The sequence below is a fragment of the Chenopodium quinoa genome, unplaced genomic scaffold (genome assembly GCF_001683475.1).
Source record: "Chenopodium quinoa cultivar QQ74 unplaced genomic scaffold, ASM168347v1, whole genome shotgun sequence".
Classification (NCBI taxonomy): domain Eukaryota; kingdom Viridiplantae; phylum Streptophyta; class Magnoliopsida; order Caryophyllales; family Amaranthaceae; genus Chenopodium; species Chenopodium quinoa.
In genome coordinates, this window is record NW_018743136.1 from 186,373 (window position 1) to 206,493 (window position 20,121).

The 20,121-nt window shown below is 35.1% G+C and overlaps 2 protein-coding genes across 2 annotated transcripts; one reads left to right on the plus strand and one right to left on the minus strand.

Annotated features, from left to right (window-relative positions):
* Positions 1-336: 336 nt before the first annotated feature.
* LOC110732038 lies at positions 337-3,949 on the plus strand. Its single transcript, XM_021911950.1, has 2 exons — positions 337-2,699; positions 2,818-3,949. Exons 1-2 carry the CDS (start codon positions 2,523-2,525, stop codon positions 3,331-3,333), a joined length of 693 nt encoding a protein of 230 aa, XP_021767642.1. The 5' UTR covers positions 337-2,522; the 3' UTR covers positions 3,334-3,949.
* Positions 3,950-4,182: 233 nt separating this feature from the next.
* On the minus strand, positions 4,183-5,419 carry LOC110732071 (F-box protein SKIP23-like). The gene is made up of 2 exons (XM_021911983.1): positions 4,604-5,419; positions 4,183-4,485 (listed from the first exon to the last, which is right to left on the minus strand). The coding sequence occupies exons 1-2, from the start codon at positions 5,417-5,419 to the stop codon at positions 4,183-4,185; spliced, it is 1,119 nt and encodes a 372-aa protein (XP_021767675.1).
* Positions 5,420-20,121: the final 14,702 nt, after the last annotated feature.

The following is a 20,121-nucleotide window of genomic DNA, read 5'->3' on the forward strand; positions in this document are numbered from 1 at the left end:
TGCCAAAATTCGGTCGCTTATCTCTTTTACAGCACAAAAGCTTCAGAAGTCTTCCAAGTGAATTTTTCAGTTTTTCACAACATGCTAACTACTGATATGTGTTTCTTGGCTGCTTGTTTTAGTGAGTATTTTAGTTAGATAATTGCTTTTGTACTATCAATTTGTAGTCAAATTTGACAATTAGTAATTCTTCACATTATTGATGTGAATTTCCATTATTTTTCACATGATCTATAGATTTTAAATGCTGCTAATCTGCAACAATCTGTTTCTTGTATATATTAGAGAGGCCGTTACCTTTGTTGTGAAGCAATAACATGAAAAAGAAAGAAGAATTTGTAGCATTTAGGTTGTTATTCTTGAAACTATTATTTAACATGTTCCCAAGTTATATAGTGTGTATTTTCCGTGCTACTATTGCCAAATAAGTTAGATTCTGCATCTGTGTTTTCACGCAATTTATGGTTTCTGAAAGCCACTGTTTCTTGTTTATAGAGAGGCTGCGACTCTAGCTGAGCTGCAATATCTGACCTGAAGTTGATTGAGGAATGTATAGCATTTTGCTTGATAATCTGGGAATTACTTCATCAGCATGTTTATAACTTCTACCATTACTTCATTAGTGGTATTTTCTTTGCTAATATTGTGGCCAAATAAGTTTCACTCTGCGATTGTGTTTTCACATGATTTATAGTTTCTGAAACCACAGCATCTTGTATATATTAGAGAGGCTGCAACTCTAGTTGACCTGCAGTAAATTACTTGAAAATGGACTAGGAATGTGTACTGTGTAGCATCTTACTTGATAATGTGGCAATTATTTCATCAACTTGTTTGCAACTTTTTATCCTTAGTTTGAGTATTTTCTGTGCTGCAATTGCCAAAATATGGAGGAAAAAATAAAAAATGTACTCGTAGAATTTTTGCTTGATATACTGACAACTGCTCTGTCTGCTTGCTTGCATAATTGTGTATTGTGAATTCTTTTTGCTTGGAATCAGGACGTTTATCTGTGAGGAAGATTTTGGGAGTTTGGAATTGACATAAACTATATAGTTATTTGAATTAACAACTTAATTGTTTACCAGTGCCTAGTTAGATGATTTCCTAGGTTTGGTCAAAAATTACAAATGAAAGTGTGGGAGTGATCTCAATAAATCGCATTTGATTTTATTGTCTTGTTAGCTGTCAAAAACGTATCCAGCTGCAAAAAATTCATCTTCTCTTTGGATTTCTTTTCGCTCACTGACAGAAACAGGTCACGACTAACTATTATAGATATAATGAGGTCAAGCATGTAATAAAAGCATAGATAGCTTTACAGAATCATATTGGAATATATTTTCTGCACCCAAAGAAGGTTGTTCGTATGAAATATTTCATCATTCCTCTTCCTGAAACATCATATGCAGCTTCAGTTAAAGTATCTTGAACAGAGTGGATAATATAGTGCAAAATATGAAAAATTTCATGATTCATGACTTATTTCTGAAATATTTTAGGATTTCTTTCCATTGCTTCAGCCAAAGCAACTCAAACCTAGTGGTTTCTTATTTGTGTATATTTTTGTGTCTTTAAATATGAGTAATTAGGTTATTAGAGGTGACTGACATTTTCATGGAGCCAGTTTGAATCAAGCTGCTGTTACTTTGTAGACAGTGCATGGAGTCTGCTGGTAATTCTGCAATCAAGGTCCAGAAGTCTGATCAGTCTCAGATTTGTGGATATTTGGGGAAAAGCTGTACTTGTTCAGCAAATGTTCACATACATGCTCAACCTATGTTACACGAATCCGGCTATTGGTGTCAGACACCATTACACGTCCAAGTGTCAGTCGTGATTATATACTTGGTTGAAAACAAAGTGTCAAGTGTACGCACCTCTATCAGAGAGTTGAAGATCTGAGATGTATAACATGTATTGTTCAACATAATGGTTTAAAAAGATTCAATCTACTCTTTGATATAACTTCTGTCAATTTTCACATTATTTGGTTGTTGTAGTGGTTAGTCATTGTCAAAACAAAATTTATCTGGGTTGTTGTAATGGTAATGTCTTACTGATTATCTTTAATTCTAAATCATTTACATAAATGGTGTACCTGTACCACTCAGGAAAAACCCAACAAAATACAAATAGACTGTTAGGTACCTTGTCTTATTGTAACATTTAACTTTACCTTGAAGTTTAGAGATGAAAACTGCAAATATATACAGATCAACTTTAAGTAACTGTTCCAAGAAATATACGTATTAGGCTTTATGCAATTTTCAGCTGTTAAAAGATACATTAAGGGTATGAAAAAGGTTAAGGTGAACTATTTAGATATAAATCAGTCATTTTCGTTAATACTTTGTCTTTACACCAAAGGATTGGACATTTCAAGATTCTGAATAAGACTAGCAGTTACATTTCAACATTCAGAAGATGGTTTATATTAAACAGAGTCATGAACCTGAGCTGAGCAGGTAGTATTTCCTTCAACTTGACAGCATCATCCTCAGAAAACAAGCCAGAAAGAAATGGCGATACTATGTCTGGAACACCTATCGAATTCTGCTAAGAGGTGCAGATTGTTCTCTTCAATCTTGAAGGATCCGTTTTCCAGTTGCTGTAATTGCAACCAAAGCAGTCTATCTTGCTCCGTTCCTGAAGAAGAAGAAGAGAATCCTATCACAGATTTCAACGATGTGCAGGAAGTACATAGCAGCTGAACTATTTGCTATATTTTCATTCTAATTTCTAAGCACTGGCTTATATGTCGTTACTGGTTTTCTTGTTTTTAATTGTATCTTTTTTTGGGTAATTTATGTGCAGGTAGTAGTCTCAATGATCCGTAGCCGTGCAATGGAGGCCAGGTTTAAAAGAAAAGGAAGCATGCTGAACGATAACTACTCATTTGTTCTTCATCCAAAATCTGGAGTGCTCTTTGTCAGCAAAGCAAAACAACAGGCACATGATGATCATTCTGCACAGCAGGAAAACAGTAAAGTTAATGAAGAAATGGATGATTTTGCATCTGTCAACAGCCACTTCTCCCCGTGCATTGCTACTGCTGTTGATGATAGTGAAGTTTATTTCTCGGTGAAAACTGATTTCTCATGCTGCTCAACCTTGAAAGACCCGGATTTAGCTGAAAATAGGTGGTGGGTTTCAGAAACTTTGGATAGTTCTGAAGTTAAGAGGCGTGCAATCATCCAGGAAGTCTGTCATTGTGAGGGCTGGCCATTTGGTCTCTGTCGAAGGGCATTGTTACTTCCACCTTTGCCAAAATCCCCCTCAGAATCTTGGTTATGGTGTAAGAGCTTTCCAAAAATCATGAAGACAATTTGATAACCTCCTGATTAATAAATATTAGCTGACAAACACTGCTGAAATGCCTGTGGGACTGCAATTTTGTATTTGCAGTTAACCTAAATGTAGTTAAGACACTTGAGGAATGTCCTTGTAATAATATCAGTACTGCAGAAACTTGACCCCTGTGAGGCACCAGTGTGGCAGAGCAAGAGGCTACTGGTATTAGCGAGTAAGAATTCTCATCACTAAGAATGTTAAAGTGTTGTAATAGCACCCATATTCATTTTGATTTTCATAGTTCATAAAAATTTGTACCACCAAAAAAAAACAAAACAAAAAAACATAGTGATAAGTGAAAATCAGAAACAAATACACTGGTTTTTACGTATAAAACCATGGGGTGTTTTCCAGAATCCAGATAGACAATGTTTCAGATCATACCATGATGATATCATTGATATGCAGCTCCAACTTAGGTTCTTTACTAAGGATGCATACAATCCAATCCCCGGAAAATTTAAGTATTTCACAACTGCTGTCCTCTTTTCTCAACATATGAGCCAGAAATTCCAGAAGTTTTTCAAGAATTGTGACTGTGACTTACTTAGGCCCAGTTAACTTCTCCTTAAAAAAATATATTCAGTAAAAATAGTTTCAGTTCACTAAAATAATTTCAATTCAGTAAAAATCAATAAGCTTAAAAGAAAATTATACTAGTATATTGTTGAAGTAGTATAATCTAATTTAAATTTAAGTAAAATAATATATATATATATAAAAAAAAAAAAAAAAAACTATAGCAGGCCACTTCACTTGATAGTGGTCCTTGGTACACATTACGCCTCCATAACAGAGGTAGTAAAATTACTTTACGTGCAATCTACCCTAAAACTTGGGAATAAACCATAGAGGTCTAAAAGTAGTACGAATCTTATCGTTGTTTTCGCTAAATCGTTTGAATTCTCTAGATTTCATATCAAACATACCAATGTCTTGCCAGCGTGGTTTTAGATCTTCCCAAAAAAACTTAATGTCATCGGTAAAGTAAATAGCATCATGTTGATAATTAGGGGACTTTGATTTATGAACACTCATAGCAGAGTTATTACCAACAAATACCATATAATCACCCAAATCTTCAACAACAGTCCAACACTTGTCGTTGCCGCTACGATCAAGTTTATACACCTTAAAATTGCACGTATAAAGGTGTTTCAGATAAGCTTCATCCCTAACTCTGTATCGTTGTACTAATAATAAATCACCGGCTAACTCGACCATATAGCATTCTTGACTAAAACCCAACCCTACCTTGCTTAAAAGTAGGGAAAACAATGGAATGATAAGGCTTGGCATAAACAGGTGAAGAAGGGCTAAAGTCAACGATTGCACTAGTTTCACAACATGTAATCAATCCATTAACATGCAAAATCAACACTATTCCATTCCAATACACCACATCAATAACATAAGGGAATTTTTCACCGCTTGTTATAACCTTTGTCCATCTCCATGTTCTATTTACAGGGCGAGATAACGCTAATGAATTATTTTTAGACGTGTACGGGCTAGACTCTAAGTTGTGATGATAGATTAACATTACAACAAAGTCGTTGTCATCGATTTTTAATACAATCGCCTTGAGTATTCTAAATTCAATGGGTTCCCAAATATCCAGTTTTCCTCTCTCCATGATTTCATACCTCATAGAAGAATTCCGTAACACTGGCAAAGATGCAAGGCATGGTAGGGTTAGTTGAGCTTTAGTGATGGGATTAAATAACGAAACTTGGTTGTCGTCGAAACCTATCATCACAATCCATCCATACTCAGAACCAAAGCATTGCCTCCTATTTGCTTGTGGGATATTCAATTCTAAACCCTTTACTTTGTTGATTTCAAAGATTTTACTACGACGCGAGCAAACGTCGAGTTTGTGATCGTGCTTGGGGCTGGGATCGGCTTGCAGTAGCCAAGGTGTGGCTGAATCTCGCTTAAACACGGTGAACACATCATTCCATGAACGACATACCGCGGAGAAATAAATTAACTCATTAATGGAATCAAATTTTAGTGCAATTGCAATGAGAAGATCAGAGGGCAATGTAGACCAATCAGCCATAATCATACTGCTGGAGTAGTTCTCTTAACACGCCTTAGCCCTTAGATTAATTTGCCGATTTGAATATTGTAAGTAATCAATGTTAGCTACTCCCTAGTATTTATAAAAGCCTTATGTTTGGAATTTAAATTAGGAAGAGAGTGTAACCCTAATGATAGACTTTGTATATTTGGTAAATATTTAGTTTACGAACTAGGATTGGAAAATTATCCTTAGAGTATTAACTTGCGTAGTAATTGGCAAATTATCCTTAAACATAATACAATTTTTATATAAATAAACAACAAGAAAAGTTTTATAAAGGTAACTATTTATGTACCCGTGCGATGCCCGGGTTTATTGAATTTTAAGATAAATTTTTAATCTATATGTCAAATTTTAAAACATATCATTGATACAAAATTAGTTAAGAATTGATGTGTTTTTGTGATGATTTAAACTATATAATAGGCATGTAATGACTAATAATAACATTGGTGAAAAACATTTCTTGACCCGTAACCTGAAATAATGACCCTGTCCGAAATGAATCTAGATTGTAAAGTATATTGTTTTAATTGATTAGAATATATTATAAATAATGGATTTGGTGCATTTTGAGCTAATTACAATTGAATTCTATATAACTCTATTCTACGTGGCGCTACACTTAGCAAAAAGTTGGAACGCCAAGTGTCGCTATCTCGTCGCCTTGCGAAAGGTTTAGCTTTATATATTAGTTATATATATGATTTAATTACATTTAACCACTAATTAATTATATTTTAATCATTTAAAATGTGATTCTTTATTATATAATTTTATTTGTATTGGGTTACTTCTATGGATATTGGGGGTAACTTTTATTTATTTCAGAGATAACTTTGATCACTTTATGTTATCTTTATAATGGATGTACAATAATTATTGTACACCTGATTTTTTCAAAAGGTTGTGTTTTAAGAATTTACAGGACAATTTGTGAGCTTTGTGAGTTATATGGGATATAAATCTTATACGAAGTAATTACTATCTAAAAATATATTTGTGTGATATTTTTTTGTGGTTTTTATATTAAGATATAATAAAATTTTATTATATTTACATCTCTAACTAGATTAGGGTTCATGCCATGCACGGTAATTTCACTTTATTTAATTAGAAAAGTAATAATATCTTTTAATAAATATATCATAGACAAAAGAACTACTCCGAATAATATATTTATTGACACGACTCAACCCGACTAAGAAAAAATTCTAATAAATTGCGAAAATTATGATAAATTTATTGAATGATGCCAATATTTGTTCATATAACACGACAACATGACATAAACCGTACACCCATATTTATTTTGATTTTCATAGTTTTTTAAAAAAAAGCATAGTGATAACTGATAAGTGAAAATCAAAAACAAATACACTGGTTTTTACATTTAAAACCATGGGGTGTTTTCTAGAATCCAGATAGACAATGTTTTAGATCATAATCCATGATGATATCATTGATATGCAGCTTCAACTTAAGTTCTTTACTAAGGATGCATACAATCCAATCCCTGGAAAGTTAAAGTATTTCACAACTGCTGTCCTCTTTGCTCAACATATGAGCCAGAAATAAGTTTTTCAAGAACTGTGACTGTGACCTACTTAGGCCCTGTTCTTTTGAGCTTCTGGGCAGAGCAGAGCAAAGCAGAGCAGGGTCAGCAGAGCAGAGCAAATTAAATTTCAGCCGAGCAGAGCCGAGCCGAGTATAACAGATTTCAACATTATTATTAATACTATTATTAATGTTGTTGTTGTTGTTATTATTATTATTGTTATTGTTATTGTTCTGTTACTGTTACTATTACTGTTATTATTATTACTTGTTATTATTACTTGTTATTATTATTACTTGTTATTATTACTTGTTATTATTATTATTATTATTACTGTTATTATTACTGTTATTATTATTACTGTTATTATTACTTGTTATTATTACTATTATTATTATTACTATTATTATTACTTGTTGTTGTTGTTGTTGTTATTATTATTATTATTATTATTACTATTATTAATGTTATTATTATTAATGTTGTTGTCATTATTATTATTATTATTATTATTATTATTATTATTATTATTATTATTATTATTTGAAGGTTCAATGGGCACTCAAGAGGGGGGGGGTGAATTGAGTGTTAAGTAATCGTTAGCGATTTTTGCTTCTTTTCGGATTATGTGTAAGGAACCAGTTGTGCTGGTTCCCTTATGCAGCGGAATAAAACAAAGCAATAAAGAACACCACAGATTTAACGAGGTTCAGCCAACTCTGGCCTACGTCCTCCTATCCTAAGTCCTTTATTAATCTACTCCGAAAAATAAAGACAAAGAACACTCTACTGTTTCCCTACTCCGGGAACCAGTAAACCCCACACTCTACTCCGAATGTGCTCTAAACTTACCCTCGTAAGTTCCTAGTGTGTTTGAACTCACAAACACTCACCAAGTCTTCAACCCCTCTGTCAAAGACTTAATACAAGATCAAGAACTCTCTAATGATCTAACTCTCAAAAGTCAAATAGAGAAAAACGTTAAAACACTATTATGCTCTTGTGTATCACTTAATAATTGAATTAGTGCTTTTAGCTCTCAAAAATAAAACTCTATTAAAATGCGTGAGAGCCGTATCTGATTATTCAGAATAAGATGTATTTTATAGGTTAGTTAGCTAAACCCTAGTTACCTTAAATCATGCATATAAGATATATACGATTTATGGTAAGTATTTATCTTAATTGATTTGATCACAAGATAAAATCAATTTAAGATAAAATACTTCCTAGTTTTTAGCTAACCAAAAATATCATCTTTATTCTTAGCTGCTTGGATATATTTTAAATCAATATTTTTCGAAAAATATCTTTTTATAAAATCTTTGTAAAAACGGCAGCTTGAATAATCTGTTCAGTTAACCTGGTTCCCTGGCCTGGTTCCCTGAACTGAATATGTTATGAAATTTGTTCCAAACCTTGTACCAAATTTCATAACGATATTTAATATACTAAAAGCACTTTATATACTCAATTATATAAGTTATACTACGGAGCATTTACATGAAGTTCCTAAATAACTCTTTGAGTGTAGTCTTCCTTCATGCATTCGTTAAGTCTTGAAAGCTTCCATGAATGAACTCAATTATTGACCAAAGGACCTTCCTTTAAGTTGATCGAAAATTCTTTCAAGCTTCCAGTCTTAGAAATCAACTTAGATACTGCACATTCAACAAAGTTAATGTACAATACTAAATAAGTAACTGCCTTTCATAAAAGCAGTTTGAGAAAACAGTTTATACTGGTTTCCTACCAGTGCATAGCTCATTCATCATCTAACTGTTCCCTGTATAAAGATAAGTTAGTTCAACAAATATCTCATATAAGTAATAACTTATCTAGGGAAACAGTGTTCTATTTTAGCTGGTTCCCCCAACTGTATTGAACACTTTCAAAGACCTGTTTCCCTTAGCTGTTTGTCATCATTCAAAACTATCAATCAAAACCTAAGGGACTCAACAAATTCCCCCTTTTTGATGATGACAAACATTTGAAGTTTCTGCACCTGTGAACATACTCAAAAGAAAGTAGTCAAAAACTTCAAGGACTCAAGACTCAATGGAACAAGTCAGTTAAGCCAACTGGTTCCCTAAACAGAAACAGAAAATAAAATAAAGTCAAAGTAAAAGTAAAAAGACTCAAAAACGACTCAATCTAAACTAGTAAAGACTATAGGCTTCAACTTCAACTATTTTCCCCCTTTTGGCATCATTAAAAAGATATGCAAAAGTAGCCTCTTATGCATAAAGTAACGTGCTAAACCATCCAATGGCATCAACCATTATACAAATAAAGTGCTACAAAAGAAGGTCAGATTAGTCAAAGTAAAGCCATGCCAACAATAAAGATCATAGTTTAATACAAACCATCAAAAGTAAACGATAGAGCCCAAATCCATATCAAAACAAATTCATGGATTGGGAGGAATAAAAACAGTCCAACAGAATCAGTTATTCAGAATATAATATAATAAAGGTAGGCTAAATGAAAAAGAAAACAGATTCAATCATCATCATCATTTTCATCATCTTCTTCCTCTTCTTCAGTGTCAGCCTCCTCAACTGCTTCATCCTGATTCTCCTCCTCTTCATTGTCATCTTCCTGCTGGTCTGTTTGCTGGTCCTCCTCAACTTGTTCCTTCTCAATTCCAGAACTACCAGCAACCTGTTTCTCTAACTTGCTCATCCTCATAATAAACGAAGTAGATAAACTTTCCACTAAGGTCACTAACTTGCTAAGCTGATCCCCTACAACACTCATCTTCTCTTCCTGACTCTCCAGCCTCTTAAGAATAACCTTCTGACCTGCTGGTTCCTCTGCCTTCTGTTTCTTCTTGGCAGGCTTAGGAGTCTCTACTGGTTCCTCCTCCCTAAACTTCAACACCCCAGCACTTATGATCAACCCCTTTTGTTTCAGAATACCTTTGGTAAACACTATTACAGGAGTAGTTGATCCACTAAGAGAAACATTATTCTCTTTAAGAAGCTTAGTTATGTAAGAACCATAAGGAAGAGAATGGTGGGAGGAATTATAGCAATTCATCATATGGTTTATCATTAGGGAAGGGAGATTTATCTTAATCTTATTCATCAGCAAATATATAAGCACCATTTCCATGATGCGCACAAAACCCCTACCTTGTGCTCGAGGAATAATCATCTTGTTACACAGAGAATGAAGAACCAGCATCACTGGTTCCTTCAAGCTACCAGTTTTAAAAGTTCCAGCTTTCTTTGGAACTTTCCCTCCAAACACAAAGTCATGCACTTCATCTGGACTGACCCCAATAAGTGTGGGCCATCCATCTCCAGAATACTCATCAAAACCATCTCTGGGTATATTCAACAACCCAGCCAAACTTGCAACAGACACATTTACTTCAACATCATTCACAGCTGATCCTAACGACCTATCCACCATTTGTTTCAAATTTATATAAAACTTTCTAACACCATCAATATTAGCATCACAGACATCAAACAAAGCCATCCAACCTTGATATTCTAACAACTCTTTCACATCACTTAAGGCACTTTCATCAAAATAACCAACTTCTGTTTTACAACCAGATAGCACAACCCTAGAACCTAAATCAGTCATACCAACAGATGGAGATTCTACTGACATACCTCTTGTAGACTTCCGTGCTGTTCTCTTTCGTTTGGTACCAGCAGAATCCATCGATTGTTCCTCCACTACTACTTCGCCAATGTTTTTCAGGGAAGACCTAGTCACTCTGCTATGAACCAAGGGTTTTGAAGTCCCCTTTTTCTGCCCAATAATCTGTAGATCCGCTTCTTCACTTCTAACTTCCTCCTCTTCCCTTTCTCCAACAGTATTGAAGAATTCTTCAGCGCTTTTGGGCTGGTCCCCCTGAGATGAGGCAGGTTCTTTGATGATGGAATCATCAGCCTCAGGGGTTTTGGGTAAAGGTGCATTTTTGGGAGGTGAAGGTGAGGGAGATTTAGAAGATGGGACGGAGTTGGTGATGGGTTCTTTGTGGTAGTAGGAAGTGAATTGCTCGATAAAGTCGGAGCAGGGTTAGTTTCAGTGATGGTGGTCTCCTTCAATTGAGTGGACTCACTTGCTTGAGTCTTCTCCTTTCCTTTCTTAGCTGAAGCCTTGGCTGATTTCCTTACCATTGTAGCAAACAAGCTTCAAAATTTAGTAGGAATTTGAGAGAGATGAAAACAGAGTGAACAGTGATTAGGGTACCACTGTTGAACGAGAGAGAGGATGAATTCAATGATGATGTGATGTGAAACTGTATCAATGTGTTAGTGTGTATTTATATTAATTGCACAACATATGAATTCCAAAAACTAGCCGGTTGAGAATCAAAATAAACGGAAAAGATAATTTCAAAAATTGAAAATTTAAAATATGGTAATTATCTTTTTACCAAAAAAAAAATCAACCAACTATAAATTAGGCAATTAAATATATTTGCCTCTTTGTAGGATAAGAATAACTGAAATAAGATAATTCTTTGCAAAAAGAAATTATCTTATAGTAATCTTCCAAAAATAAAATATTTTCGGATGACATATCAGAGCTGAACTGCTGTTTCCTCTTGCTGGTACCTGTACTGAACCAGTCATTCTATTCTCAGCATGTTTCAAAATAACTTCTCCTGTTCTTATACAACAATAATCCACTTAGGTTATTTACACAATATTTGTAAGTAAGCAACATAGTTATATACACAATCAGTACAAAAGCATACCCATTCTAGCCAATCATTGAAGGAAATAATTGAAGCCAACTCCTAAAATCTAACTAGACCTAAAAGGACTCTTAACCTACAAAAGGACTCTCTACATAAAGGCTTTGTGAAGATATCAGCTATTTGATCTTCACTTTTACAAAACAACATCTCCACCAATCCTTTTTCCACATTGTCTCTTAGAAAATGGTGTCTTATCTCAATGTGTTTGGTCTTGGAGTGTTGCACGGGGTTCTTTGAAATATTGATTGCACTAGTGTTATCACAAAAAATAGGAACACTTTTATAAATAACACCAAAATCTTTCAGCTGGTTCCTTATCCACAGTAGCTGGGAACAGCATGAAGCTGCAGCTATATATTCTGACTCTGCTGTGGATAGGGCCACTGAATTTTGCTTTTTAGAACCCCATGATATAAGACAAGAGCCAAGGAAGTGTGCCATACCTGATGTGCTCTTTCTATCAACTAGGAAACCAGCATAATCTGCATCTGTATATCCAATGAGATCAATGGTACTGCCTTTGGGGTACCACAAAAACAGATCTGCTGTTCCCACAAGATACCTAAGTATCCTTCTAACAGCCTTCAAGTGAGATTCCTTTGGATTGCTTTGAAACCTAGCACACAAACCAACAGAAAACACAATGTCAGGTCTACTAGCTGTTAGGTAAAGTAGAGAACCAATCATTCCTCTATAAAGCGTAGCTGATAGGCTTATCGCGTACCTAACAAAAATAACCTAACTATTCCTTCTAACTGTGTAGTAGGGCAAGTAAGGATCGAATCCCAAGAGACTATGGTTCATTCAATTAATCAGACTCAATTAATCACTAAGCACGTCACCAATCAATAATGGATGATAATAATCAACTAATATATTAAATAACACAATTAACTAGAGGAAATATTAATCAATAAACTAAAGCATCCAAGATCAAGCATTACCACGATTATGATTGATAAACTAATAAATCTACCCCCAATATATAAATCAATTGACAAGAAGAAAAGCAATCCCTAATAATAATACCAAAGGTCTCTTCCAAGTTATCAATGGCTTCCCAAATTAACTATCAAGCCTACTTCCGTGGAATCAAGCGAATAAGGGACATTAAACACCATGCCTAGATTCCTAATTATTCAATCATCTACTTCCGTGATGATCTTCAAACCCTTAATTGGAATAACCTAATCCCGTTAATACCCAACTTCCGTTGCAATAAGAACAAAGGGATGATAACAATACTAATTATTCCTAATCTAGTATTGGCATAAACACAATCAATTAAGCATGTCAATTGGGATTATTATTGGGGAATTTAAAGTTTTAATTCATGCATCAATCATAATTGGGCTACCCTAGATCTTGGAATAGAAAATCTACTCACACATATTGAAAGAAACAATAACAATCATGAATATGGAAAACATAATTGAAAAGCAATTATAATTGAAAGAGAATGAAGTAGAAGTGAATACCAAGGATTCTTCAATTGAAAGGAATTAAATTGTTGAAAAACAATGCTCAAATCTAATGGAAAGAATTAAAATTGCTTCAAAGTAATAAACTAGAACTCTAGAGAGAGAAAGAGGAATAATGGAAAACTTAAAACTTCTTTCTAATGAAGATTACAAGGGGTATTTATACCCTTAATGACCTAAAAATAAGAAAATAATAATACGGAGTGTCGCATAACTGTGCCCGGTCCAACCGGGCAAGCACCTCCCGATCGGGCGGTGAGAGTACGGAGTTGCTTTCCTTCGTAGCACTTCTTCCACCACGTGCCCGGTCCAACCGGGCGGACCTTGCCCGATCGGGCGCGTGGGGCGGTCTTCATAAATTGCTTTCTACCTTCGAAAATACCAAAAATCATCTAACTCCTATGTGCCCGGTCCAACCGGGCGGACCATGCCCGATCGGGCACGTAGAGGCTGCAGCAAATAGTTTGTATTTAACTCATCTTAAATCAGTCATAACTTCATATCCGGAGCTCTGTTTGAGGCGTGTAATATACCGTTGGAAAGGTCTTCAAGTCTACTTTCCAATGCAATTTGAATCACTCCATTATCATTTGTATATCAAAAGTTATGAGCATAATAGTGAACAGGTGTCATATTTGTCAAGTATTTCATCAACGTTTTGCTTCATTTTCACTCAAGTTCGTCTCGAACACATGATTTGATATTCTTAAGCAATATGTTTTCATACTCCATGATTATTATACTCAATATTAGCCAACCATACTCCATTTGCATATAAATCACCTGAAATTCATCAAAACACACAAACGAAGAGTAGTAGAGCACAACTTAAGCAAATAATGCAAATATGCACCAAAGATCTCTAATTTTGTAATAAAATGAGCTTAGATACCCACCTAAAACATGTGCAAAATAGGACTTATCAAATTCCCCCAAGCTAAACTCTTGCTTGTCCTCAAGCAAGACAATTAACAATAATCAACAACAATCAACAACCAAACAACATGCTTCACCCCATAATGCAAAATCAAACAAGGATTCAAAATCGAAATCAAACGAGCATGCATCCTAATCAACCAATCAAATTACTCAAACCGTCGATCCACCTAATTAATCGTCAAATGAGACCAACCATTTATAATTCAAGAATCGAAGACTAGAGTATCTCACATCGGTGGTCACTCAACACACTTTTTATGTGGCGAGCTAAAAATGAGCTCGATCTCTCACCATCCCCACCAACAATGCAATCCCCCCATCTCACAACACTCGCGTGTTTAGAGGGTTATAATAACGCTCAACCTAGTCAATGTCGACTTGAAATGCAACATATACTCCAGCATTTTGACAAAAGACTCAATTCACATGAACGCAATGCTGTGCACGAAGATCGGAAGGACTTTGTGAAGCTTGTAACGTAGGTCGGGAATAAGAATGGGTAGGACAATAATTTGGGGAATGAGAGCTATAATAGTCTAACCGGGGGGAACTATCAAATGCGATGAGTCACACCTCGATTCATCAACTTCGATCAATGAAACACAAACCCAATTACAATGAAAACACAACCATCATCTCATCCACCTACATTCTCAACTCTTCAACCTTCTTTTACTTGTTTGCTTCATTTCTTTATTTTTTTTTTTTTTATCTTTTTATTTTTTTTTATTTCAATCCAACAATTTTTCATTTGAAACTTTTTCCAAATATTTTTCTTTCTTTTCTTTATTTCTCTCTTTCTTTTTCAAGAAATGTTACTTTTTTTTTTTCAAGTAATTCAATCAAACCTCCTTTTCTCACTTTTTCTCTTCTTCTTCCTTTTCTTTTCAATATTTTCGCATCAATTGCAACTTGAAACAGAATCACGCAAAAATACCGCATAAAATAGCTCCCCCAAGCTAGACTTGGGAAAAGTAATCAAATTGGGGCCAAGGGGTAATTTTTGTGGAGTTAATGAAAAATATAGTCAAGCTACAACATGGGTAAGCAAGAAGGGAACTGATGTTCTAATTTTGTCTGGAGGCTACCTAATGAACATGGCCTTCGTCATTTCAATGTGCACGTGCAATGCATTACGACACACTACTAAGAGTCTAAAGTCAAAACTAAGATCAATGCTACACCAGGAACTAAACACACACAAGAATGAATATATAAGGCTCAAGCCTCACGGTTAACACAGTCAAGCTCCTGAATCATACATAGTTAAATAACCTTGACTCCTACTAGGGATCAACAAATTCAAGGTCAAATCATGATCTTTTAGTCCACTATGCAAGTCTTTCAATCGAAAATAAATCAAAACCTTTTGGCATAAAGGATAGGGGCACAGGGAAGTAGTTCAATGGCCGTTGGCCGTTCATTATCATGATTCTTTTATTTTTCATTTCTTTTTCCAGAAGAAAGCATTAAACCTTACTGCTAGTGAAAACACACTAAAGTAGAAAGAGAGAGTGAAAGATGTACCTTGTGTACACAAGAACTTCCCCCCAAGCTAAATCAGACAATGTCCTCATTGTCTTAAAGGGAAACTTGTAGTCAAACCTCATCTTCATCATCACCCAAAATAATGTCACCAAAGCCTCGAGGATTGCAATGCATCTCAGAAAGTTATGGCCTGTCGAAATTGAGCAGTTTTGCTGATCCATACGCGCGCCCGATCGGGCGAGCTCTTCCTGATCGAACTCGAACGCAGTCCAGCGAATTCTTCTCCTTTTAAATCAGCCTTTTAGATCAAAATCTGCACCAAGAGAACTCCCACAAGCATAAGATGTACTCTCCTTACCTCTCTAAGAATCAAAGAAAAATGAAAACACACAAAAATTAGAAAAGACTAAAATAAAAATAATGAAATACGGGTTGCCTCCCGCAAAGCGCTAGTTTATCAAGGTCTTAAGCTTGACCATTCTCCTTCCATCAGAAGAATTTAACGCCTTGAGTAACTTATCATACGCTCCTGCAAACATTTCATTAAGCACTATATAGGGCTCAATTGCAAGCACAGTAATCCTTACATAGAAAAGATTAGGAGCACACAAAGATAACTCAAGGTAAAAAGAAAAATCAAAAGAAAAAGATGAAGATACACCACAACCTTCTGCTTCCTCCGCTAAAAATTTAGAATTAATAGAACGAACATGGAGGTAGTCTTGTTCTTTATCATCACCCAATAACGTCTCTATTATTTTACGCTCACGAATAAGTTCATTAGCAAAAGAAAAAAAATTTTCAACCATTGGTTCTACAACCAATGACTTTTCAACCAATGGTTCTACAACTAATGATTCTTCTTCTATTGGAACCAATGATACCTCAACCACTGATTCTATAACCAATGACTCTTTAACCATCGGTTTTTCAACAAATGATTCTTCCTCCGACGTATTATACAAATTATGATAATATTCATCATGAATCCTCCAATAAATTTCATTTAGAACAAACCGTTTTTTAGAATAATCATATATGAATGGAAAGATTCTAAAATCATCCGGAGCTCGAACAAAATACTCACTATAAGGGCAATCAGGGTTTTCATGATAAAGATAATAACAAGAACAATGGCCAGATGCAAGACGTGACAATAAATCATCCATCTCCAAGGCATGTATATCATCAACTCATAAGAGAAAAAGAAGTTAATAATAGCCAAAGCAACAAACCAAAATCTTAGCAAAAACGAATCACAAATAATTAGATGAAAACCGTTAGTCCCCGGCAACGGCGCCAAAATTTGATAGGCTTATCGCGTACCTAACAAAAATAACCTAACTATTCCTTCTAACTGTGTAGTAGGGCAAGTAAGGATCGAATCCCAAGAGACTATGGTTCATTCAATTAATCAGACTCAATTAATCACTAAGCACGTCACCAATCAATAATGGATGATAATAATCAACTAATATATTAAATAACACAATTAACTAGAGGAAATATTAATCAATAAACTAAAGCATCCAAGATCAAGCATTACCACGATTATGATTGATAAACTAATAAATCTACCCCCAATATATAAATCAATTGACAAGAAGAAAAGCAATCCCTAATAATAATACCAAAGGTCTCTTCCAAGTTATCAATGGCTTCCCAAATTAACTATCAAGCCTACTTCCGTGGAATCAAGCGAATAAGGGACATTAAACACCATGCCTAGATTCCTAATTATTCAATCATCTACTTCCGTGATGATCTTCAAACCCTTAATTGGAATAACCTAATCCCGTTAATACCCAACTTCCGTTGCAATAAGAACAAAGGGATGATAACAATACTAATTATTCCTAATCTAGTATTGGCATAAACACAATCAATTAAGCATGTCAATTGGGATTATTATTGGGGAATTTAAAGTTTTAATTCATGCATCAATCATAATTGGGCTACCCTAGATCTTGGAATAGAAAATCTACTCACACATATTGAAAGAAACAATAACAATCATGAATATGGAAAACATAATTGAAAAGCAATTATAATTGAAAGAGAATGAAGTAGAAGTGAATACCAAGGATTCTTCAATTGAAAGGAATTAAATTGTTGAAAAACAATGCTCAAATCTAATGGAAAGAATTAAAATTGCTTCAAAGTAATAAACTAGAACTCTAGAGAGAGAAAGAGGAATAATGGAAAACTTAAAACTTCTTTCTAATGAAGATTACAAGGGGTATTTATACCCTTAATGACCTAAAAATAAGAAAATAATAATACGGAGTGTCGCATAACTGTGCCCGGTCCAACCGGGCAAGCACCTCCCGATCGGGCGGTGAGAGTACGGAGTTGCTTTCCTTCGTAGCACTTCTTCCACCACGTGCCCGGTCCAACCGGGCGGACCTTGCCCGATCGGGCGCGTGGGGCGGTCTTCATAAATTGCTTTCTACCTTCGAAAATACCAAAAATCATCTAACTCCTATGTGCCCGGTCCAACCGGGCGGACCATGCCCGATCGGGCACGTAGAGGCTGCAGCAAATAGTTTGTATTTAACTCATCTTAAATCAGTCATAACTTCATATCCGGAGCTCTGTTTGAGGCGTGTAATATACCGTTGGAAAGGTCTTCAAGTCTACTTTCCAATGCAATTTGAATCACTCCATTATCATTTGTATATCAAAAGTTATGAGCATAATAGTGAACAGGTGTCATATTTGTCAAGTATTTCATCAACGTTTTGCTTCATTTTCACTCAAGTTCGTCTCGAACACATGATTTGATATTCTTAAGCAATATGTTTTCATACTCCATGATTATTATACTCAATATTAGCCAACCATACTCCATTTGCATATAAATCACCTGAAATTCATCAAAACACACAAACGAAGAGTAGTAGAGCACAACTTAAGCAAATAATGCAAATATGCACCAAAGATCTCTAATTTTGTAATAAAATGAGCTTAGATACCCACCTAAAACATGTGCAAAATAGGACTTATCAGTAGCTTCAACATTTTTTCCCTTAAGATCAGCATCCAACTTTGTGGATGTGGGAATAGGTGTATCATAAGCTTTGCTGTTCTCCATGCCAAACTTTTTCAGCAGCTCTTTTAAGTACTTTTGTTGATGAATCATTATACCATCATTTGTTTGCTTAATCTGCAGCCCTAGGAAGAACCCTAGTTCTCCCATCATACTCATTTCGAATTCACTTTGCATAAGATTTGCAAATTCATCACACAAAGTTTGATTAGTAGCACCAAATAAAATATCATCAACATAAATTTGTACTACAATCAAGTGTTTCCCCCTGGTTTTTATGAACAAGGTCTTGTCTACTGTTCCCCTGTTGTAATCATTTGCCATCAAGAAATTGGACAGTCTTTCATACCAAGCCCTTGGAGCTTGTTTTAAGCCATATAATGCTTTATCCAACTTGTATACATGCTGGGGAAACAGTGCATCTTCAAAACCAGGTGGCTGCTCCACATATACTTCTTCCTTCAAATAGCCATTAAGGAAGGCAGTCTTCACATCCATCTGAAACAGCTTAAAATTCATGTGAGCAGCATAAGCAATTAAAATCCTAATAGCCTCTAGCCTAGCTACTGGTGCAAACGTCTCATCATAGTCAATTCCTTCTTGTTGATTGTACCCTTGCACCACTAGCCTTGCTTTGTTTCTGACTATAGTACCAAGGTCATCTAACTTGTTTCTAAAGACCCATCTAGTACCAATGACTGATCTTTCCTTTGGACGGGGAACCAGGTGCCAAACCTGGTTCCTCTGAAACTGATTTAGCTCATCTTGCATAGCTAGTACCCAATCAGGATCAGTCAATGCCATTTTATAGTCAGTAGGCTCTACATTAGACAGGAAAGAATAGAAGGCACAAAAGTTTTGAAAAACACTTCTTCTCGTTTGAATCCCCTTATTTATATCACTAATTATTTGATCAGTGGGATGAGAAGATTTATATCTAAAACTTTTGAAATTAAGATTGTTTTGTGCTTTCTCATTAAGTTGGGAACCAGCATGTTCATGAATCTCTTCTTCTTCTGAGGAGCCAGGAGGATTCACATTCATGTTGTTTCCTCTATCATTACTTACCTCAGGTTCAGGGGTGGTACCTTCTTCTGTTCCCCCTGAACTCATTACCTGTCTATTATTTGAGGAACCATCAGGACTTGGTTCCCCTTCAGAGTCCTCATTATCTTCATTTTCTTCTCTAGGCACTTCATCATTATCATCTGGTGGAGTATTTGGTAGGCCTAGATCTGCTTGCACTTCATCTATGGGACCAGTATACTGGTTCCCCGTGAAATCCATCAATCCAATCACTTCATCAGGTTGTACCTGCGCAATCTCAGAAGACATGTTAAATTCATCAAAAATGACATGGACACTTTCCTCAACACAAAGAGTCCTTTTATTGAAGACTCTATATGCTTTGCTGTGAGAAGAGTATCCAAGAAA